Raw genomic sequence first — 24,936 nt, forward strand, 5'->3', positions numbered from 1 at the left:
AGGCATTTATAAACAAGTAAAAGAATCTTAAAATCAGGATTTATAATGGTAAATAAAATTTAAGACAATCTAAATTGTGGCCTGTTGTAAAATAGTCCCCCAAAAACATATATTTTCATTGCAGTGGTAGAAAAACAATTAACTGAACAGCAATGAATGATACATTATTAAACAGATTTTAATCTGTAAGGGATTATATTACTAAAGAGATGTGGTATAATGCTGTGTATTTAAGCTTGACTGACCCTGTATTACTCTATGCGGAGCAGATTGAGTTTGTGAGAAGCAGTGACCTTGAGACAACAGCAGCCAGCCCTCTAAAAAAAGAAAGAGAGGTTTTAGTAAAGGCTGAAAGTGTCCATGTGAACAACATTTTAACAATCCCGTTTTGAGTTAGACGTGCTCCTGGTGCAAGGCGTGCACACTGGGCTTCGTGAACGATGTAGGCTGTTAATGTTTTTAGTGAGCTCAAACTTGCTGTGGCTCTCCCTCAGTCTGTCTGGGCATGTGCAGAGAAGCACTGCAGTGCTGCACTGTGAAGGGAGAGAAAGACAGAGAAAGGCGAGTTTGACAGCGGGGATGCTCTTTCCCTGCAACATTCTCATTGCCATCCCTTGTGTGCGAAAGCACTGAGGGGATAAAAGACTATGTTTGGGTATATTCCACTGCTGCAGTGTTGCATGGTGTGGAATTCATTAAGCATGCAAAGGTTCATGTCAATGTCAGCAACCCTCAAGACACCAAATCACTTTTCATGGCACATGCTCTGTTTGCACAGCTCGCCAGCGTACTACAAAATGCAATGAGAGATTTTCTTTTGCCAAACAAATGAACTGAGTCTACTTGAACTAATCAGGTGGAATCATTTACACCTCTAGCTGCTTTAACTCTGCTCTCCTGCTGAGATGTTAATGATGGCTCCTTAATCAGGACAAAGTCCAGACACAGATACTTTTTGTTTGTTTTTTTAATTACTGATTTCTTCCCACACAAAAGCCCTGCCAACTGCATTTTTCCCCTTTAATTGTTTTTCTGCCTGATTTAATTTGGGAACCATTTGCTTCCCCGATTGAGGAAACACTTTTCTCTGCACAGAACATACAGATTGAGTAAGAGTTTGCTTGTTAAGTGGGAGAATAATGATCTCAACAATCCATCAGGGTTGAAAAACTCCCAGCACAGCTCAACAACACCACCTGAATTAGTTGCAGTGTGAGAGCAGAAAACAAATAGTGGGGCCACTCGATGTCTCTGTACACCTGTTAATCACTTCTGAGTTCACAAGTACTCTAACAGAGTTTATAGGCTGCCTTTGTTGTTGTTTTCTAGAAAATGATGACATGGCTAATGAGTCATGGATAATTATTTCATTTCTTTAAGGCAGAAGATGTGAGTGAGTTTGTTAGCCCTGAAGCTTTGATGCAGTATCAGGCTGCAACATTAATTGGTTACTTGTGCCGTTGCAGGCATGATTTTTCTCTGCCTTTCGGGCTGCTGAGGCATCAAAACAGGTGGAACGTAAATGGCACAGCATGTGCACCTCAGAGTCGTGACGCACCCTGGTATTTCTAAAAGCTGTCATCCATTTTGTGGGCAACGATGACGATAGTGGCGAAAGGTGTGTGTGTGTGTGTGTGTGTGTGTGTGTGTGTGTGTGTGTGTGCGTGCGTGCGTGCGTGTGTGTGTGTGTGTGTGTGTGGAGGGGGGTGGAGGGAGCAGGTGGGGGTGAGATCTCTTGGTTGAAAGGGCCATCAAGTGGCCAGAAACTGAACTGCACCAGAGTTGGAGCATGCAGTAGAGGTGCTGTAGGAATGAAACCAGCAGACCAGTGAAACACTGCTTTCCCTCAAACTGAAATGGTCACACATGAGCAGGCTCTTTGAAACAGGATCAAGGTGTCATTTTCTGCTAAATGGTACTAGAAGAGGGACTGTTCACAGTGTCCAATAAGAAAAATACCCTTCATTTTAAATGGAAAGATTTTATTACCTTCCTTCTGAATAGACACCCTCACTAATGTCGTGTTACTAATGTCCAGCATTAAGTTTAATCATACCTCGCTGACCTCTGAGGAAGAAAAGCGGCCACAGTGGATGTAAGCGACACCATAGTCTTCTTGTTTCATGGTGGTATCCTTTACAGACTCTTCAGTTTCTCTGCTATATAACACACTGTAATGCCATACTGGATTCCTGAGTAACTAAATAAGGTCTGCACATGCAGGTAAACACTGCTGGTGCTATGACCACACCTGCAGGTGGAGGCCACAAGGACAAGGACAAGGTAATTCAGAAATAAGGTCAACAGCAGACTTGTAGGGTTTCTCCCCGCCTTCGTGGAGTACTTGACCTAAAGACTGAGTGAGCACAGAGGTGAGTTAGCAGAACATAAAGGTTACAGTTTGGTCCCCGCTGAGCATTTAATTGATTGATGCATCATAATGATCTGTTTAAATGAGGCTGTTCTATGATGCAGCCATATGATGCAGTCGTTAATGAGCATTGCTTTGTTTCATCAGCCGGCCACAAAATCAGTGACATTTAGACATGCTATAATGAAATGTGTGTTGTGCCAAAAGGAATACAGACTATAAATAGGTTTTCTTTGTCCACTGGAGCTTTTGCTATTTTTATCTGAACTCTCAGTTGATTAATAAACTCTGCCATTTTTCTTTTTCAGCAAGCCACTTAACTTTATTTGTGATGACTTAAATTCCTGGTTGTCTGACACAAGGTGGCAATTTGCTTCATACTTTTAAATATTTTGATAACATACTCATTTGAAAATTGTTTCATGGATCTCACACTTGCTACATGGTTTAATAAGTAGTCTTAGGACAATAGTTTAATGAAGTTGTCTAGTGATTAATTTATCCTATAAACATTCAACGAAATTACAAACATTTGGGTAAAAAGTCAATAGTAGCCATGTAATTAACATAAAAACCTCCTGATCACATATCATCAATTCAAATTAGATCCAAGACAAGATCATTTAGTTGTTTTAGTGAGGATTTTACAATTTCATGTCATATTAAATTTTTCATAACCTCTAAATATTTTAGGAAAATACATCAAATTAGTGCATGATTAATAAATGTAGGCATCTTCAGTTTTAGGCATCCACTGGAAATATCTGATTTCTTTCAAAGTGATTGGATATAAGCTTCTAAACTATCCAGCTGTATTTTCAGCTACATTATGCATCATTTAACATGCAGCAGTGGGAAAAAGGCATTCCTAATTTTCAGTTTAACCATTAAAGTGTCAGCTGATCTCTCCCAGTACCTCATCCAATCACATCTGACAGATTGTGACCTGCAAGTGAAAGCTAGTTGAAGTGCAAACATAGACCCAATTTTATGAACTGACATGACATGACATGAACTTGCACTGACAAGAACATGCATGGAAAAGCCTACAGAATGTTAATACAAGTGTAGTATAAAATGTTCTGGTCATGAATAGACAGGATCACTGATTCTGGAGGCTTCTTCAGAAATTATATTCCATTTGATTGTTTAACCCTTATATAGGGCACTTAATGAAATAACTTGAAACCTAAAATTGTCGTTCTGGTATATATCAAGACCTCCATTCTGTTGTTACATTAACAAAAAAAGATAGTTTCATGCTGGATATTTTTGTCTTTTTTTTGTCCATATAACCATCCAACATATAATTCTGACCAAATCTCTTTGTTCTGGCTCCCTTCTTGTTCACTTTGCACACAGTAGAATTTGTTTACGACTACCAAACAGAGCTGTCTGTATTTTCTCAGGAGACTGAAGTCCTTGCAAGATGCTTCATGTTTTACCAATCTGTGGTGGTGAGCTCACTCTTTTTTGCTCATGTCTACTGTGGAAGTAGCATTACAGAAAAGGACAAGAGGATGCTGGACGGACTGGTGAAACAAGCTTCTTCAGTGGTGTTTCTGAGGCTGGACTCACTGTGCACTGTGGTGAACACATGCATACTGCGAAAGGTCCAGGCAGTGTTGGACAACATAGGAGCAGTTGCTCAGTTCTCTGCAGGACAGAGTGATTTAGTCTTCTGTTTCTTCCTGCTGCCAGCACTTTAATATTAATATTCAGTCCTTCTCATCCATCTATGCTCTGATTCTGTTGTCTGATTCCACAGTTTAATCTGTTTTTATTTTTCTGTTTGCACTGCTTTTAGTGAGTTTTATCGACTAATTTGTTTTTTAAACTTTTGTTGTGCCTTTCAATGTAAGCTGCTGGACAACCAAAGTTCTGTCTTGTTAGTAATTGTGGGACAAATCTCTCTTTGTGGTTGCTTTCGCGCCCAGTGTGGCGTGGTTATTTTGTTTTGCATCTAAATGCAATAATTTAGTCTTTTTATTTATTAAGCTTGTTTTGCATCTTAGGTAATTTTGCAAAATCTTCATTTTCTATCATATTTAGGCTCATTTAAGACTTAGTTTGCCCACTTTATGTCTAACAATAATATCATGCATTATTTTTCTAGGTCCTTTTTTTTTTTTTTTTTTTTTTTTTTTGCCTAATTTTGTTTATTTCACCTTTCTTTTTGGTCCCTTGATAATTTTCTGGGATAAGACTGCAGCTCTCTGACTGTACTATTCAGCCTAGAAAACATGATGTAAATAGTTGTAAAAGAAAGAGGTAGCCTACAAATTATAGGCAGGGCTAGAACTGATACAATAGGCCAACATTTTATTATTGATCCAAACATCAACCTTTAAGTGTATCTAAACTGGCACATTTCACCTAAATCTGAGCATTGCAGGAATCTTCAGGTTGGTTCCTCTATAAATCTGCATTCATTTAAACAAAACTGCATTAATTTAGGTTACGCACTCGACGTTCACGGCTATGGTGTAATTTTCCGTACAGTCGCGCGGCGGCAGCAACGTGAAGGCACGTAGCGCGCCTCTCCGTCGAGCGCGTGCTCGCATGCGCGTGCGCGTTTCAGCATAACTTCTTTTCTAAACTATTCATTTTTGACGTGTCACGGAAAGAAACCCATAAAACTCAAGTCGTGTTTGTGTGTTGGTAAAGTAAATAAAGTAGGCTAAATGATGGTCGGCTTTCTGACGCACTTTGTAAAAAAAGAAAACAAAGAAAAAGAAAAGTAAGCTGGAAATGCGACGGAAGATGAAGTTAAGCAACTTTCTGTGGCAACACCGCAAGAATGAAGTAACACCACCAGTTGTTGGTGAATGGGAGGGTCTGTCTGTGTGCTTCACAGCTTTACTGAGCGGAGGGTGAAGCAGTGAGGAGGGTTCGCGCCTCCAGAGTGGACCGTCGACAGGAGCCAGGTGACCGGACCGACGTCATGCTGCTGAAACCCAACAGGAGTCCTCTGCTGCTCACCGTCACCTGCATGTGCTTCTCAGGAGGCTTGCTTTGGTCCTACCAGGAGGAAGATGCCAGTGAAGGGTATAGTTACGTTTTAACACGTGTACACAGTGATGTTAATTATATTAGAAATTTACAAGATACCAAATATGCTTCAACAATCTCCCTCTCACAGGGAGAAGTGCTCTGAAAATAACATTTCCACCACAAAGTACCCCTGCGTGAAGTCGACTGGAGAAGTTACGACATGTTACAGGTACAGATGCTCCTCCAATTGTTGTATCAGAAATTTAAAAAAAAAAAAAAAAAGAAAAGAAAAAGAAATGTGTTTCATGTATCCATGATAAAAGCCTCAAAGGATGTGAAGCTGGACCTGTTAGTTATACTGATAAATAATTCTGATCAGTTTGAGAAGAAATTACACTTTTATTGCCTAAAATAGTATTTAAAAAACGAAAATGATAAACAAGTTTCTTTAAAAGAAAAAACATTGCATATAGTTATTATAGCAAAGTTAATATGATCTATAAGATTTAAACATTGATTGAGGCTGAAAGATACACTTAACTTGTCCAATTGTGTTGAAGTAGTATAAATAGGAACAAGAACTTCTTGAAATAGTGGAACCAGCATAGATTTCGTATGTGCCCTGTTTTTGTGAGCTAAGGGGATCATAACATTGTCTAAATTGACCTTATATGCTCTGATGCACCAATACTGGCTTTAATTATGTCAGATCACAGACGCAGCAGACACAGCATTGCCTCACAGCACAACTCCTGTCAGAGGCTGCAGATTAAGGTGTTAGAAGCTACTCTGTCAGGGCTGCCTCAAAGGCATTATGACAAAAGATTTGAAACTACTGTCCTCAAAGAAAGTCTGTTTGAAGAAAAAAAAAAGTCTAAAACATCAAGCAACTTTATTGAAAAGATCCTGTTTTACAAATTAGGAACATCAAAAATGTATTTTGCAGACATCAGTAAACTTAAACAGATCTTTGTTTATCTGTGTGTGTTTGGAAAACCGAACCATTTAGCTAAAACAAGAGCAAGATTAGTGCTACTGCATCATTTTCTTTTCTCACAGAGCTTCCTGATAATGTCCTCTGGGGTACTTTAACGTTGTCATGTGTGGTGGGTAAATCTAGTCAGAATGTGATGCTTTATTTACATGCCTTTCATGTTTAATATTCGTGTCATGTGTGCTCTAACTTTAGAGGCAATATCATACAACTTATTTCAAACAAGCTGCCAAAGATCTTAATTTATATCAAATCCATTTCTGTATGGTTCACTTAAAAAAATATATGAGACCTAAACAATGACAGATTGCTGGAGATCCTGGCTGGAGTCTGCCAAGTGTAGTTTTGTTTTAGCTTTGCTTAACAAACTTCTGGCTATGGTTCAGTGACATCCTGTTTGATCTTCAAATCTCAAACACTGTTTTAACATAATGATGTTGGTTTATGGTTATTGGCTGCAGCCATGGTTGTTTCCCACACTGTTTATTTTAAGAAGAAAAACTGCTGCAGTTAGGAGCCAAGATAATGTGTCCTGGGTGCATTTCAGTTCACCTGCACAGTGTAAGCTGCAGATGACTGCCCAGCAGTCCTGACAGGTCAACGAGAGGCACCAAAAGCTCTATGATGCCTTGACTTTGATAGTATGAATGTGGATTTTTTTTTTTTTTTTTTTTTTACACAGCATTTTTCTCTAAAAGCATTCGTTTACCAGCCTTTTTATGCCTTGGTGTGGAGGCAGAGGGGTTTTTCAAAGGAAACCAACAGTGATTTAAGTTGGCAGGATACACTTGCCAAAGGAAAATACAAGCTTATGGCATTCATTAGGTGCTCTGGGGGATATTGTTGTGCATCTTGGAACATGTTATGGTCGTAAACAGATTTCTTTAAGCCAAATCAGTTTAAATTGTGAAAAATATGCAATAATTTGCATGCCATTTAACCTTAAAAAAACAACTATGAAACGTTACCTAATAACATGAAAACCTTAGCTTAAGGGTTCTATGTTCTTATTAAACAGTTTATTTTATATGATTTTTTTCAATAATTCATTTTTACTATTTTTATGCTTTGATAAATTTATTTGTAGTTTTTACCAGACAGATTAAGGGTTGTGTGTGTAATGCATATGTGTGTCAGTGTGTGCGTGTGTGTGTGTGTGTATAGCTTCACATCAACTTTGGAAGTATTCATCATTTGCACAGATATTGTCATGCTTGTTTGATTTTTATGTTTGTTTGTTTGTTTTATAGGCCTGCTCCACCAGGGCTCTGCATTTTCAGATTTCAGAATCTTTCTTTAATATTTGCAGTTTTGCAGGCTATAGAGTTAAAAGTGCATGTCAACTGTGCTATTTTTTTATTTATTTATTTTACCCAAAACTGTACTTAAATGACAAATGCCTGGGATTGCGACATAACGCTTTGCTTAAACCAGATAGGGGGTTGATTAAAATGATAAGCCGCAAGCTGTTTGTCCCACTTGGTAATAATTTCAGAGCAGTTGTGTTTTTGCAACGAATCATTCAGGGATCAGTTTATTATCAGTATTGTCGGCATTACGGCTTATCTTTGTAAGGTTTTGTGTTTCTGTTCTTTTCTTTGGTCTGCTGGTAATTGCTTTTCTCTCTGTGGTTTATTCCACAAAGCACGATCGCAGAGCTAGCTGGATGATTACAATAAGCATAACTCAGCAGAGGTTTTTATTTGAGTCCACACTGCAGATTTTAGAGGCATCCACAAGTAGCTTAGCATTTATCAATTTAACTTGATAACTCTGTTTTATATAGAACCCTTGAGGAAAAATGTTTCACAGCAACTGTTAGAAAACAGCAAATCTTTGTGCTTTCATCGACTATTTTTAGACTGAATTACTAGTCTTGACAATCCAGGATGAGAGCCAGATCCAGTGCGTTAACCATCATAGGACTGGGACACATTAATTATTGTTTTTGCCAACTTTTCTTAGGTGACATGAGAGTATGAGAAACACTGATTACATTTGGCTTGATTTATTGTGCATGCTGTGTTCGCCTCACCTATGCTGTAAGGGAAATGCTTGTTTGGAGAAGAAGCAGAACAAGGCAACGTGAGTCTTGCCACTCTACAGCTGTAACAGTTACACATAATTGATGTGTGGCATGTGTAATTGTTGCTTTGTTATTTCTCCAAACAATTCTGCGGGTAGTAAGCATTTTGTTTTGTTCTCTGCTCTCTTTCTTCTTTTTTTGTGCTCTTCCACCCTGGAGTTCAGGGGAAACTAGGTTTACAAAGCAAAAACACTGAGGATTACATTTCACCCGCCGTTTGACATGATAGTCATGACACCAGCACTTGGCTGATCCATCCAGGGTTGTTTGGATCCTTTTAATGTTCCTAAGATTTTATTGTTGTAAACTTCAGTTTCTTTTCTTCAAGCACTTTAGTGTTGCTGCTAAATCCGTCATAGATTTATATAGCATTTCTCATGGTGACTCAAACAGAAAAGTAGTGAAGTGACCACTTCAGTCTGGTATCTGTGTGGACTAAAACTTCCCTTGCTGCCTTTTATTTTTGAATCTGTTTTTCACATCACATTTCAATTTATTCTGCACCTTGAAATAATCCTCCCAGTTGGAGTTATGTTCCCAGTCCCTATTCAAATATGTTTCAAAACAAGAAATACACATGGGGGTTCTTTGTTGCCATAATGTCGTCCCTCCAGTTATCACAGCTCCATGGAAGATATACTGTGGTGCATCTTAGGGATTTTAGCAGACCCCACTTTGGCTACTACATTTCTGATGTTGCCATAAATTTCCTTGGCTGAAAGTTAGAATAGATCCATTTTTATTGACAACATATGTATGGCAACACTCAGGAGAATTCGTTGTTGGAAAAATGTGTAATTCAAGAAAGCTACCACATCATGCTTCAGTAAAGGGAAGTGTTAGTTTTTCTAACCCTAACATGTACTTTTAATACCAAAACCTGATTATTTGGGGGTGGGAGCATTTTAGAAAAGCAGGATATTCGTAAAGGAGGGGTGCAAAGTAAAAATAATGTAGAATATACTGTGTTTGGACAAGTCCTTGCATATTCATGGATGAGGATGATATATTTGTAAATAAATCACTGCAGTAGATGTTAGTGAGTCATCCAATACCTAACCACTCACTAAAGAAAGTTTTTTGCCTTTGTGATAATTAGGAAAGAAAGAGGAGACAGCTGAATTTTATCAAATATTTACATAATATAATTATGCTTATATATTATTTAATAAATATTATATAGAATACATCAAAATAAATCAAAGAAAATAAATTTGAAATATCACTAATAAGCAAGAAAGTATCATTGTATTCGTCTTTGGAGATAAAATACTGTAAAAATGTGGTATATTACAATGTGGTAACCTGTGGATATTTTTTGATGATGAAAGCTGTGCTGTGCTTGAGAAACACAGCAACTGATAGAAACTTGTAATTGTAACTACTATGTTTTATATATATATATGTATATATATATATATATATATATATATATATATATATATATATATATATATATATATATATATATATAAAACATAGTAGTTACAATTGTGTGTGTGTGTGTGTGTGTGTGTATATATATATATATATATATATATATATATATATATATATATATATATAAAACATAGTAGTTACAATTGTGTGTGTGTGTGTATATATATATATATATATATATATATATATATATATATATATATATATATATATATATATATATATATATATATATATATATATATATATATATATATATATATTTCTATCAGTTGCTGTGTTTCTCAAGCATAGCACAGCTTTCATCATCAAAAAATATCCACAGGTTTGAGTCCTTTAAACTGTTATCATACTTGTGTTTTCCAACATTTTTTAATGTTGGTTCATGCTAAGATTGCATGAACATATGACAGTAATTATTTTGGAATGAAAAGAAATTGAAATACCTCCACTGGAAAAGTCATAATTTTCATAAAATTCTTAGCATAATACTCCTATGCTGGTGATCTCTATTTATCAGTGTAGTTCACAGTGTGCTCATCCCCCCCGTTCTCATAAATGCTGCATTACCACATATTAATTCTAATGTTTGAGCTGTTGTTCCAAAATATCCATGTTTCCTTAAAAAAATAAGTTTGATTTGATTTTGATCTCTAATTATTTTCAGGAATGACAGCATTGCAAGCTGTTGCATTATAGTGTTTAAAAGGAAAGAATGTATCGTGATAAAGTCAATACGTTTTCTGAGAAAGAGCATGAAATAAGTCCAAGCTGTTTCTCCACAGCCCTTTGAGTCAAACTGAGTTTACCAGAATTAACATTAATAGATGCAAAATAAGATACCGGCAGAAAATCTTGCCAATTAAAAATTCCTCAAAAAATTTACAACACCTGTTTGAGTTTCCCAGCATTGGGAAGTGAAGTAATAAGAAAAATATCTAATAAGAATAGAACCTGTAATTTACATTACCACATTCGCAAGTTTGTCATTTAAATGCAGTAAATCTTTACCTTTGCAAAGTACTAAGCATAGAATGTATGTGTTTAATAACTCATACAGCTATATGACTGTGGTCAGATATTATCTCCTAATCTCACCGCACATCCCTCACATGATGCATAGTGTCCTGTCAAGACATAGACATTAACATCTGGTTTCCATCAATGGTCAGAAAGAGGATATGAAGCCTGTTAACTGAAGCAGACTGCTGCACAAAGTGTACCGTGGATTTAAGGAGTTGACGTGAACATTTGGTTTTGCTCTTCAATGACAGCTCCCGCACAGTTAAACATTAAAAGGATGTAAAGACACAAAGGTGGGGGGGTCAACTGCCATGTTAAGCGATCCTAGTCTATCTGATTTAAATCCTGCTGTGTGTCAAAGTAAGACCATGAGATGCTTAGTAAAATACTAAAATATTTGGCTAAACACGCCTGCAACTTCACCCTATTGACAGCAGTCTGTGTTTTCATTCTACTGTTGTTTGTGATGGACTGACTGCATAGGTATTTATAATTTAGCTTCATTATCCTCAGCAAAGATAAGTGCTTCCCGCCCCTAAAATTACAAAATTGAAATGACAGTGTGAGGTTCCTGTGCCAGAGTCCCGTCTACATAATAGCTTTCTCACCTTAAAAATGTTACATTTACTGTATTGATTTTACTTTATTTCCCATCTGTTCCACCACTGGCACATTAGTGATCTCATCCTCTCCAGTGTTCTGTACTTTTGTATTAAACTTGATTTTTGTTTTTAAAAAAAGGTTGTCAATAGTATTGATGCTTACATTTACAGAAAATCCTTTCTTGTGTGCCTGTTGTTGGCTGAAGAGCAAATTGTTACAGTTGGGCTTTTCTATACTTTGCTCTTTTGTCAGGTTACTGTTGCTCATTGACAGTTTTAATGAATTGCCCTTTTCTGCCCCTGTGCACTGCATGTCCCACTTTTAAAAATACTCTTGCACAGGTGGACATATTTGCACCTGCATGTGCAGTTCTGGAAAATGGAACTCAATGTAAATACATCATCAGTTAGAAAAGGCCATTTTTATCATGCTCATTAATTATTCTTTTTTTTTTTTAGACTAATTTAGATCTCGTTTTTTTTTTTTTTTTTAACTTTCACAAATAATTGCTTAGTAATAATACATGTTTTTATCACAATATGTATTTGATATGATTAGATGGGGAAAAGTTGTTTATACCATCCCTTTGCCATGAGTTCAAGTGATAGGTCCTAACAGCACTTCCTTAGCACTTATTTAGATAAAGAGGGGTGTCAATGATCATGGTCAGGGCAGGGGAGGACATGTTAGTGTCAAAGAAAATTCTTTTGGTGATAGATGTGAAGCACAACAATTAGCAAACACCCCTCTGTGTCTCATTTCTTTAAAGAATTGAGCTTCATGAAATTAACCATAGTCAGTCAGTCATTTTCTTAACCGCTTGCCCAATTAAGGCTCGTGGGGAGGCTGGAGCTTATCCAGCAATCATTTGGCAAGAGGCAGGGTATTCCCTGGACAGGTCGCCAGTCCATCAGGGCCAACACAGAAAGACAAACAACCATTCATGCTCACACTCACACCGAGGGACATCTAGATTAACCAATTAGGCTAACATGCTTGTCTTTGGACGCTGGGAGGAAGTCAGAGTACCCAGAGAGAAGCCACGCATACATGGGCAGAACATGCAAACTCCACACAGAAAGACCACTGTTTGAACCAGTGACCTTCTTTTTGTGAGGCCACAGTGCTAACCACCACACCACCATGCAGCCCCTGTTCACCATTGTATCAGATATTTATAGGTGTTAATAACTTACCTACGTCATATCTTTCACTCATGATGTCCTACACCAGAGCAAACATAATGGTCCAATAAGTTCTTACTTCAAATTTGGAAGGAAATGCCTTTTTATACCTCATACCGTCTTTGTTCATTCTTTCATTTTTCCTTTTTGAATAATTCAAAACACGTTTTTTTTTAAACTGTCAGCCTGATCACTTTAATAGCATCACTAAACAAAGTGTGGGATTTTTTTTCTATGTAAATAAAGCTGTGATATAAAAACACATATTTGCTTCCTGTACTGTAGAGACAATGACTTAAAGTATTCCAGTTGCTTTATAATTTGTTCTTAAGCTTAAGTTGTTTTATTATTAGGCTTACATTAACTTAGCTGTTGTACGTAAATATACGTCAGTATTATGTGAACAAACCTTAGGTTAAAAGCATATGAATGACATGTTTAAACTACTTCAGATGTTATCCAGCCATCCAGGTAAGAACTTCATCAGGGTAGAGTTGATACAATGGTGAAGTGATTCAGTGTTTCTGTATCAAAACAAGGATTTCAACATTTTTCTTTCTTTTTATAAATGTATGTTCTGACCTTTACATACGTTTTTAAAAACATGACTTCATCATACATTTTACATGAAATGATTTGCAAACTATGTGGTCTGTTTTACTTTCAGCCTAATCGTTTAATGTCACAGACACTTTTCCTTCTGTAAACCATGACTCAACAAGTTATTTTTGATACTTTGGTTTCTTAAAGGGCTGCTCTTGTTTCTGTTGGCAGATGCTCATTCATCCATCTGTTTTCTTTCCATGGAGAACAGTTGTGTGGTCACGTTTTGGTCACTCTGTGGTTTTGGAGTGGTTAAGTGATGCAGTGATAAGTATTTTACAAGCTGTGGGTTTTTTTTCCCCTTCATGCCTCTGCTCTGTATATCCAAGACCCCTCAATTCAGAAAGCATTATGTATTAAAATGATAATCCTCCACTTGGTATAAATCAACATTTATAGTGCTATTTCAGTAAAACGGGAACTTCTAGAAAAGTTAATCTGCTAATTGTTTTTCAGTACTGAGCAACTTGAAGCATTAATTAATTTTCCCATTAGTGAAAATGATAAATAGCTGATTTAACAGCCGTTATTGTCAAAGGAAAAGATTTGCTAGCACCGCTGCACACTCATTTATATAGCAGTCTGTTAAAATTGTAAACAGATGTAGCATTCGGTGTTAATAACACACTGTGGACGAGGGATTCATGTTTGTTTTTTCTGCGGCACAGATGTTTTTTCCTCCTTTGAGATTTTGGTCCTTCACTGCTGAATTTCAATATTTTTGAGTCAGTTATAATTCACTTTAATGATCTTCACAACCACCGTCAGTGTGTTTGTCCACCTGTCAAGTATTAATTATGTTGTAACTATAGAGCTGTATTGTGCCAGCTTGCTAAAAATTAGTCTGGCTTGTAGCTTCCTCCTTTCCTCGTCCTCTTCTCTGTAGTTACAAAAACACATTCGATTTATTTCTGTGGAAAATTGTACATTGAGAAGTGTTACTTATCGTGAGTTACCATTATAGGAAATTTTATTATTATCAACCCCTGATGGCAATATAAGATTTCTCTACACCTTTTTAATAACATGAAGACCACAAAGCCTCAACTGTGTGAACATACCACACGTCTCAGTTACATCACTCACTGCGTATCATAAGACAGGCTGTTCTCACGAAGGGTTTGTATGATTTCTTACAAAAAATATTGCACGGATATTTAAACAAATCCCTACAAAATTCTGAGCCAATCCGTGTCCAAATCACTGCAGATTTTTGTTTGCAGGATTTTTCTGGTTCCTAAACAGAAACAAAACAGCAGAAAATGCAGAAATATTGTTGTTAACACTTTAGGGTGCATTCGCATTAGGATAGTCCACTAGACTCAGTACGACTGGAGACTCGGCTCAGTTGTAAGGGGGTGTGTCCATGCGAACCAAGATCACGTTCACACTGCACTTTAATCAAACAAACCAAACCATTAGAATAATATATCCCCATTCTCACCAATGGTGGCGCTGCATTAATATTTAGCAAAGGAGAGGACACGACCCACAGGAGGAAGAAAACTGTTTCCGAGATAAACATGGAGACGGAACTATCATCATTTTATTATTTCATCTTATGCAAGTATACTGCAGAAATACACTGCAACAATGGGCGCAGTATGAACAACAGACAAGGCAGAGGACCCGTAATGTGGTTGCTGTCCACAATGAAATACTACACCAAATGCAGGAAGTGACTTTTTTTATAGTCCGCTTCCGGTATTTGGTCTTCCTGAAACGGGCCGCGACCTGCATTTGTAGGTGGACTGAGTAAACTTTCTTGATCCGAATTAGAATTTGTTTGGCACATTTACATTTGCTCAAACAAATCAGACTTCCCGAGTAAATAAACTCAGATTTGATAAAAAAAAAACTGTTGATGTGAATGTGTCCTAAATAAAGTAAGTAACTCCTCTCCATATTACCTCTGCCATCTGTCTGCTGTCACCAGTTAAGTGCAGCATTTCTGGTAGGGGTGGGAACATCAAATTGTAAAAATCGAAATTGGGATTTTTTTGCTTCACAATTTTTTTTTTTTTGTTGAAAAAATCAATTCTTTTTTCAAATAGATAAAAATAATCCATCATAACTTTTTTTTGTCATTTTTATTGTTTTTATTGATCTTTTTACTTTTCTTCTTGGGCATTATTATAGCTGCAGAATGATGGTCTGGCTACTGTTTTTTCCTAATTGAAATCAAGAAAAATGATGTGGGGGAAAAAACGTTTTGTACATTTATTATGTTTTTAATTTACAAAAATCAGCATTATCAAGGAATTGTGAGAATAGAAATTCAAATTGAATCGGCACACAAAAAATCTGAATCGAATCGGGACAAAAACATATTGTCACAGCCCTAATTTCTGGTGTGTTGGCATCTGCAGCAAAATCCAAAAGATATGTTTCCTTTTTTCTCTTTTTTTTTGCAGTTTTCCTAAGTAAGATTCTTGAGCCAAATTACTACAAGCTGTCTATCCACAGCAGACATCAATTCAGTTCAGCTTTATCTGTATAGCACCACTTCACAACAGTTTCATCACAGGGCAATTAACAGACACACTAAATTAAGCCAATTATAATAAATAGCTTAGTTGAGGAAAGCCAACAGATTTCATCATATCTTGATGAGAGATGACAACAAAGGTGATCAATACATCATTGGATGCTCCTCAACATTCTAAGCCCATATGGCAGCATAGGTTAGACCACCCATAGAAATGCAGTGCATGATAATCTCTACTCCATGACTGGACTAAAAATGAAAAGTTTCCACTGGCTGATTCCACCCTGACTTACCATAAGATATCAATACTTGTGAATAAAGAGTACGGACAAAAACATTTAAAAAGTTTAAAGTACTGTAACATGTTGCAAATGCCAGACATCCCGGTTCTATCCCAATAACTATTAAAAGTCACTGTTCCCTGTCTAACATTTTATTTAATTCTTCCAGTGTGATTACTTTTCATGCATTTCTAGTCAATTGGGTAAACTAATTATCCTCATTTCTAGAACACAATTGGAAATAGTGTGTCTGAAGGCTTCTTTTTCCAATTTAGAGCCCTCTTTTGGCCATTTTTTTCATATGTCTTCTTAATCATCAGGAACGAAAAATATGACATATTTGTCAGACCCCGTTAAGAAGAATAGCACAACTGCTTTTTGCCTTATAGTCTTTAGAAAAAAAAAAAAAAATTTCAACCTAGTGAGATGAAAGATATTCCTATTAGTTGCAAATAATCCATCATAAACTTGTGTTGATTTTAGTTCAACTTTCAGGATTCCAGTTCTGCAGGGACCATTTTTCTGAAAATATGTTTTCATACAAATTTATTTGCATCATTTGCTTGCAGTGTTTATTTTCTTACTGATTTTCTGCACTGTTAACACAACGAGCTGTAAAATCTGTGAATAATAGCAAAGGAATCTAATGACTAATAATTTCTTCAAAACTCTTTGAAGTGGAAGTGGCATGCTTTCACAGTAACCTCCTAAGTTGACAGGGAAAGGTAAGCTCTGGCCTTTGTCCAGAAGAATGGTTTGAGTTAGAAGCATATGGAAGTGCTGGTGATGGTTTACTGTAACAGCCCACAGACAGCCGTGCTCTGAATAATTTCCTGAGGTGTCAGTTTCAAAGACATCAGACAGAGCTTGCACTTGTCCTTTGCTTTTAAAGTGAATGGCTATATAAATGACAATGAGAGTTTCTCAATTTAAAATGTGACATTAAAGCAGATGCATTTAAATATGATAAGATTTAGGATATTTAATATTTTAGTAGATCGCATCAGAGTCAAAACAGATTTGTTTGAAGTGGGAACCCCCACTGTGGAAAAGCAGCATAGAGAACAAGAGTCATGGTCTGCTTCTGTGATAGACAGCTTGTAGTATTTTGGCTCAAGAGTCTTAGAAAAACAACAAAAAAGGAAAACAAAAATCTTTTGGATTGTGCTGTAGGAGCACTGCATGATTGCAGATGTCAGAGGTAAAATGGAGAGGAGTTATTTATTTTATGTAGGATACATTCACATCAGCTTTTTTATTTGAATCCTAATCTGTTTGCTGGGAAAGTTCGCTTCATTTAGGAAAATGTGAATGCACAAAACATTCTGATTCAGATCAAAGATGCAGTCTGCCTTCAAACGCTGGTGTTGGTCCGCTTCAAGCGGGACTACAAAACAAAGTGCATTATGGGTAAACACATTCAACACTTATGCATATGGAACAATAGATGTTGTGGTAGGTTGTGGACAGGAGAAATAACTCACTGGGGAAATGTGGGACAATTTGATTAGAGTTCTGATAGCAATCTGATCAACCAGACTACTAAGATCTGATGTAGCTCCATATTTTCTTGCCCCTGATGGAGAGTAAAACAGGCTTCTTAAAAGGTCCGATTTTTTTTCAAAGTGCAGCCTGAACACAATCTTGGTCCAGAATAATGTGTCACCGTGCACAACTAATAAGAATACACCGTTAAGCTGCACTATTTCAGCAACACAAACAACGGCCATCGTTCAGTTGCTGTATGACGTATTCCCTGTGGCTGAATATTATTAAAGCAGGTGAATCTCTTGACTATTGATTTAGTCTGTTTATTTTTGCTTAAAGCTGTAAAAGATGTCCTCACTGTAAAATGGTCCCCTCGTCAAAGAGGAATACAGATTTTTAAATATAATGCATTTAGTTGTTTAAAAGCTGTAAATTTGTCAGAAGTTGTACATTTTGCAAGCCGTGCATTATTTTGCTTCGCTGCAGAAAGTTAGATGAGAGGACCAGTAGCACTTAGCTTGTTTGGTTGGAAACTAGAGATGTGGGGAAACAGCTTGGCTGTGTGTATGCTGGACATTTTTTTTCACCATTTTACTTTCCATTCTTTATGTAAACTAAAAGAATGAAGATTGATATCTCTTTCACAAATACTTCAGTGGTTCTGATCTTCGAATTCAGTCAGAAAGCAAATAAGAATAATTCTCAATATGTTGAACTTTTGCTCTAACAGATGAGTAGCCACAATGACAGGGTTTTATAGAACCAGCAGCTATAAATTGTCTTGCTACACACTCAGACAGAACGTTTTTTTTCTACTTTTCCCCTATTTGCTGGGTCTTTTTGTTGCCATTGTGTCACAAGAGAGAAAATCAAAACAACAGGATGAGAATAAAATACAGTTTGAAATTAGTAGCATTAAATTGAGCGATTAATTCACACAACTTGAGCTCTTGGCTGTTTTCTTTTCTTCTGTATGTGGGTTATTCTATTAGATCACAAAGTTCATACAGTCATTACCCATACATTAATACACCATTATTTCTCTGAACACACATTTATTTTCTTACCCTCAATACAGTTTGGAACAACATCACAAAGAGCAGTTTATTTTTCAGAAGTATTGTCTCAGACTTGCCTGCGTTTTGCATTGAGCGACTTTCTTTTATAATTACCTTTAACTCATTTACTGCTCTTATAATCCACTTAAGGATTTATTAAAATACATACTTTAGTTAAAGCAGCCTTGCCTTAACTGTTCATGTCTTATGTTGGAAATGCACCACTGGTAACTCTGAACTCCATTATAGGAGGGAGTTCAGTTTAATGATTGTTTGTTGCTTGTTTATTTGTTTGTTGGTTTGGTTTGCGAAGCAGTTCCATTGATACATGTGAGCTATTTATACAGTAGGCATATTTTTTTCTTTAGGCATTGCTACTGAATGACAAACGAAAAGTCTGTTTATTTCTATGTGTTAAATACTGACCAAACATCTGTACTTTCATTTTTTTTTTTATTTGTTAAGTAGACATTTGGGGCTGTAGCCCACATGCTCAGGCCTAGCAACGCCTATGTATTAGCGAACCTCTAAAGGGTTTAGAGCTCATTATAGTATTCACAGGAAACTGTCTTCTTCAACAACAGCTTCTGCACATCTGTACACTGAATAAAAATGCTTTTACGATTAATTTACTTGTGTGGCGGGGTATGAAGCTGAGTTGTTTTTGGATGTGACGATGAAATGTTCCATTTGTCTTCAATTTAGATTGAGGTTAAATGCTACAATAGTAACAGCTCAGCTCAAGCAGACTGATATCAACTAATAAAATCATATTTCTCCAACATTACTTTGCTTTTAGGACGTACTCTGCCTACAACTGTGATTACTGACAATAATGGGTCGCAATGAGGAATGACTTAAGTCATTTGATTGTGGAATGAGTGTGTTGGTTTAGGAATTGTTTCTTAAGACTGTCACTACAAAATTAAATTAATTAATTTTCTGTGTTCTATTTTCAGCTGGATAAATGATCTTTCCAAAAGTGTTTTGAGTTCAGAGTTTTTAGAAAAAACAGAGACATCCAGGAATTCAAACAATGTATTTGCTTCACTTTTTGTAAGGCAGGAGATGTTTTTACTGGATGCAGTACAAGTAGACATAACTTTCCATCTTAATGTCATGTAGTTGTGTCTAAGTCTGAATCTGTTGCTTAACTTTTTCTCCTGTTTGTCTTGACAACCAGTCTGTGCTTACACGGAGGCATTCTGAAATGTAAGAATTTTATTTCTTAAGGACATTATGTGTAACTAGGAGGTCTTACAGATTGCAGCCCACTCCTGTTTTTATTGCATCATGGAAACCCCAAAGCTGCAGAGGGGTCTATTGTTTTTATCTGTGCCTCTCTGTATTAAAATGGTTGACTGGGGTTTTTTGCATTTGTTTCTGAGCACAACACTCCTAAGAGTTAATAGTGCGTGATTATTATAGAGACGAGTGATAAATCTATTGTTATAAAGTTTGACTTACAAATTATTACAGTTGACTTTCTTTGATCTCTGCTCATACATTGGAAGGGACAGCATTCATCAGTCATCATGGCATATTTGGATAGGATGAGGTTTAATTTGCTGGCTTTAAACAACATTTGGAAACAACATACATATAGTACCAAGAAACCTATGAAAAAGTCTAGCATTACATACAATCATCTTATCTAAACAGATAAGAATCATTGATTATGCTTATTATCAGATAATCTGATCACCCATTTTCATAGTTGTTACTTGCTGCAGCCTTTATTATTGTCATAAAACAAACACCCTCCCCCAGGTCAATGACAACACTTTGTAGAGGAGTGTGTTTCATCATTCTTTCTCTCTGTGAATACTGATATTACATCCAGATTAGCATTGCACAAGGTCCATTACAGCTGCTAAAGTGTCATTTTGTCATATTAATGGAGTTCAAGTGAATAGGTCACTGTGGACATCTTTAACTGAAGGAAAAAACAAATGCATCTTTCTCTTTGGCATTGTCTAAACAGAATAAATTTAGCTTCCCCCCTCTTTGTTTATTCCATCTAAAGGGCAACATATTGTGTGCACCTAAAGAAACAGCCAATAGTATCAAAGAATTTTCTGAAGGCTGCAAAGACAGTATGCTTTAGCCGATTAGACAAAGGTCCAAGTAGTATCAACAATGTGGTCCAAAAAAAGTCCAAAGATTGACCCTGAAGCATTCCTCAGGGCCACAAACAGCACGTTTACTTCAGCAACATTAATATTCACAATACCTGCCAAAATCATTCATGTCACTTTGCTAACTTGCCAGAATTATTACCCTCTTCACTGACAAAGCAGGAAATATTTCTCTCAGCTCTGGTTTCCATCAAGATAAGTGTTGCACATGTTAAAGTCGTGTCAGTGCCAGCTGCAGAAGATCATCGATCTATGAATCAGTGACACATTTTTAGCTGTTTTGCTCTGCATAACTGTAACATTGTCTTTTGTTGAATTTTATTAATTATCTAAAGAAATTTGAAATTGTTGCTTTTACACAATGGAATGAGTTTTGGTACACTTCTGGTGATACGTACAAGTAGTGCTTAAAAAATTGAGCGTGCAGATGTGGTGGCTATTAAGGAGTAAATAGCCTGTGTTTACAAGATTGTGCTGCATTTTGCTGTGTTGTGCTTTTATGTATCCATTGGTTTGGATGTAACATTTGGTGTTGGATGTTATCACTGGGGCTGTGGATCTAAAATTAGAGGCAAAACACATCTGGATGAGCTGTGTGCTACAGTCCTTGACAAGAGACTGAACACTAAAAAAGAATTTGGGAAGAGTTACTGCTGATGAGGAAATGTATGATTTAGCAGATGTTTTTGTGCAAACGCACTTAATTTGCACTGTTTCCCTGAAAAAATGTGTAGCTCTGGTGGTATCTATGGTCGAACGGGGGCAGGGGCATTATCACATACCAATCAGGAATATCACTTTAACTGTAACTGATATTGTTTTAATTTAGCCAGTGAAAACCTTAATAGGCCATGGTAGCATTAGCACCAATCACTTAGTATAGCATTATGTGTGCTGTCTTTTTTTCTAAAGCAGCTTCTCAGCAGCTACTTTTCCTCTCTCTCGACTCACCAGGTGTTGGAAGCTATCAAAAATTACCTTGCTTTGAATGTCTCTAATGAATTTTATATAGGTCCCACCTATTTTCCCTCCTCCTCACTGACAGCAGAGCTGCCGTACCTCTGGAGGCAGCAATGCAGGTCCAGTAATGTTGACATCGTCCATGTGAAATGATTTAATTCTCTGCATTTCAAAGATTTGCAGCGAACAATGGCTGACTCAGTGTAGAAGAAAGACTGCAGTTTGTGTCAATATTGCCGTTTTTTTACAACAGTTAACTAAAGTTTACATCCCCGAATCTTGGCAATGATAGAAGAAGCCATTGTTGTATTTACCTCAGTGGCATTTTACCATGGAAACATCCTGGGGATTTATGGAAAACTCCACTTTTAATAGCTGTGATGTAGAAAATATTTTGAAAGTTATAAAACTCCCAAACATGTAAGCTCATGATAGAACGTGAAAGAGCTGCTTTGGTCCATACTTTAAAACACTACAAGCTTTCAAAATTTTTACAACTAGAGGGTTTTCTTACCTCATTTCCTGCACAGTTGCATCTGAATCAGCATGTACATCAATAGGGAAGACAAGGGGAGTTTATTTGTACAGCATATTGCATGTACAAGATACTTAAAGAAACATATTCATACAAGCTTTTTTGTATGAATATGGGTTGTTACACAGTGATTTCTACCTTTTTTCATTTCTGTCTTATTTAGTGTCCATTTGGCCTCAAATACTAATACACAGGATGAAGAACAATAAAGAACATTTACCTTTCACCAAATTGTCCCTCTTTTTTCTGTTGTGGTGTCTTACATTTAAAAACAAGGACAGATCTAAAAAGCACATAATGATATATACATGTTAGAAATTCACAGACTTGCACACTGCAGGGATCCACGTTTTGCAACTTCGTGTGACCTTTCAAACACAACCGCCCTTCATCATGCCAGGTTTTCATTTATTCAGATGTAGGACTTTGTGCTTTCATCAGAGTGGTCCAGCACCTGTTGCTTGGTTTAGTATGAATGTGTGTTTTGTATAGTTTATATAGTTCTACATATTACAAAATTAAATGACATTTACAGAACTTTTAGGGCTTTATTATTCATGACACACTGTTAGAAATCTTTGCTTAAAAGTCTTGATTAAATGATGAGCTGTTTTGCTTGATTTGTATGAAGCTGCTTTCCAGCAGCATTCATTTCTTGCAGTTTACACTAAAGCATACGTGGGGGGTAAATGATCAGATAAGATGCTTTGCTTTACTTGTCTGCATTTATTTGCACATTAATGGGGTAAAACTTTGTTATACCTCTCTAAGCATTCTACCTGTGTGGGAAATTCAAGGACACTCATTGGTAAGTTATCTATCAAAAAATGTGAAGAATGTCAAACCCATTGATTTTCACCAGTTGCTTGATTTACTTAGCAAACTCTCACACAATACATACATATATGCAAGTCAATGAACACAGAACCTGGAAAGGCTGCATTATTAACTAATAAGTTACACTTCCTTATGTAAAAACATAAAAACAATATGTTAATCTGCATGTAGAAGTCGTGTCCCCTCCACTTAGAAAACATGTGTTAAAGTGTGGAATGCAGACATGTTATTGTGTATCACTGGCAGCAATGCTAGAAAAATAAGCCCTCACAAAGACTGCATGAGTCGTCTCACAGCTGTGTGTTTGTGTGAGTGATACCCTTCAGTTCTGTGGTAGTTGGGAAAAAATGCACACTTGATCCCAATGAAGAAAAGGGCCAGAGTGAGGCTGCATGTGTTGAATCTTTGCCTTCTTCGTTGTTTGTTTTTTTTGTGGTTTGTTGGTTTTTTTCTTTTTGTTTTGTTGTTTAAATGTATATTCTTCAACTTTAACTAGTGTGAATTACTGTTTTATACCAAGACTAAGATGGTGCACCATGTTGGTTCAGAAGAGGGCCCATGTTTATAAGGTGATTAGAGTGCTTATTCTTCACCCTGGGTGACTGAGGTCAGACTAGTTTATGTCTAGATTTCAGGAGGCCCTTGTAACATGATACGTGTCACTGCCAAAATGAAATAACCTTTGGGTGAAAAAAGGCACAGGTGACAAAACAAACAGATTGTCTGTGATGTTTGGATCACTGAACAAGTGCAGTGCCCTGTGTCTGAAAGTAAATGTCAATCACAACATGCCGGTGTTGTGTGCGCGGGTGTCTGACCCTGCAAACTTTGCTCATTGGTATTCTTGTAGAAAAGTGTCATGAATGCATTTGGGAAATCTCTTCATCTTGTTCTTTCACTCATGCATATGAATGAAATCCACATGTGTTTTGAATCTGTTTGCTGATTTGCATGAAATACACGAACAAACAACAAGCTTGGAGAGGATTTTATTCCTAGCCGTTGTTCTGCAGGGTTCTGTGTCAAAGCTCAGGGGGATTTTGTTGTATAAACCGACTTGGCCTGAAGTGCTTTATCTGTATTGCCTGAGTATAATCATTGGCTGTCCCAAAGTGGGACTCCATGGAGAGTGATTTGGATCTGATCAGTTATTGCTGTTTAGATAGTGTAAGCAAAGCTGACTTGGTCCTCTATTTAGCTTTTGTAGAATCAAACCTTGGTACTGATTTAGACAGCTGTTTAAATATAGCACTGTCTGAGCAGAGACACACTTGTTTTAATTTTAGCAATAGTAAATTTATTTACATTAATTTATTACATCCATGCACACTGTAAAAGTTCTTATACAGTTCATTAGATGATAATTACTGTGAAACACTAATATTTTATCCATGCTCACTTCAGCTTTCAAGTTCCAAATAAATGTCTGTACTGTAAACACTTATTTAGCGTTTTACTGTATAAAAAAAATAATTTAGACCCAATAATGGTATTTTAAAGTATTAGCAATTAATTTGTCTGACCTTTCATATTAGAGAACTCCAGAACATAAATCATGAAGCCACTTGTGTTGTTTTATTACTTTGGCACTATGACCCTCACTCAAGGTTGAATTAACATAGATCTTTACTAGCCATGTTGTTTTAACTGTTTTTGGTTAAATTGTTACCATCTAATTTCTCCCCTGATTTTTAGATCCATATATGGTTCATAGATGTCAAATATAACAGGTTAACAAAGGGACAACAGGAGAAATGACTTGTTTTGAAAGTAACTAATTAACTAGGAAAATGCAATATTATAATGTTGTTACTTTGAAAACACAGCTTTATTCTCTAAGCAGATACATTTAA

General features: G+C 36.5%; 1 protein-coding gene across 1 annotated transcript in view; it reads left to right on the top strand.

Annotated features, from left to right (window-relative positions):
• Positions 1 to 4,997: 4,997 nt before the first annotated feature.
• The window catches only part of ccbe1 (collagen and calcium binding EGF domains 1), a gene marked incomplete at its 3' end in the record, with an annotated part of 34,555 nt that continues 14,616 nt past the window's right edge, over positions 4,998 to 24,936 (top strand). The window contains exons 1-3 of the mRNA XM_079256570.1: positions 4,998 to 5,111; positions 5,207 to 5,419; positions 5,514 to 5,594. Coding sequence (XP_079112696.1) covers positions 5,316 to 5,419; positions 5,514 to 5,594 — 185 coding nt within the window. The 5' untranslated portion in view covers positions 4,998 to 5,111; positions 5,207 to 5,315. The remainder of the gene's footprint in view (positions 5,112 to 5,206; positions 5,420 to 5,513; positions 5,595 to 24,936) is intronic.

Source organism: Telmatherina bonti, assembly GCF_933228915.1.
Source record: "Telmatherina bonti genome assembly, chromosome: 17".
In the NCBI taxonomy this organism is placed as follows: Eukaryota; Metazoa; Chordata; class Actinopteri; order Atheriniformes; family Telmatherinidae; genus Telmatherina; species Telmatherina bonti.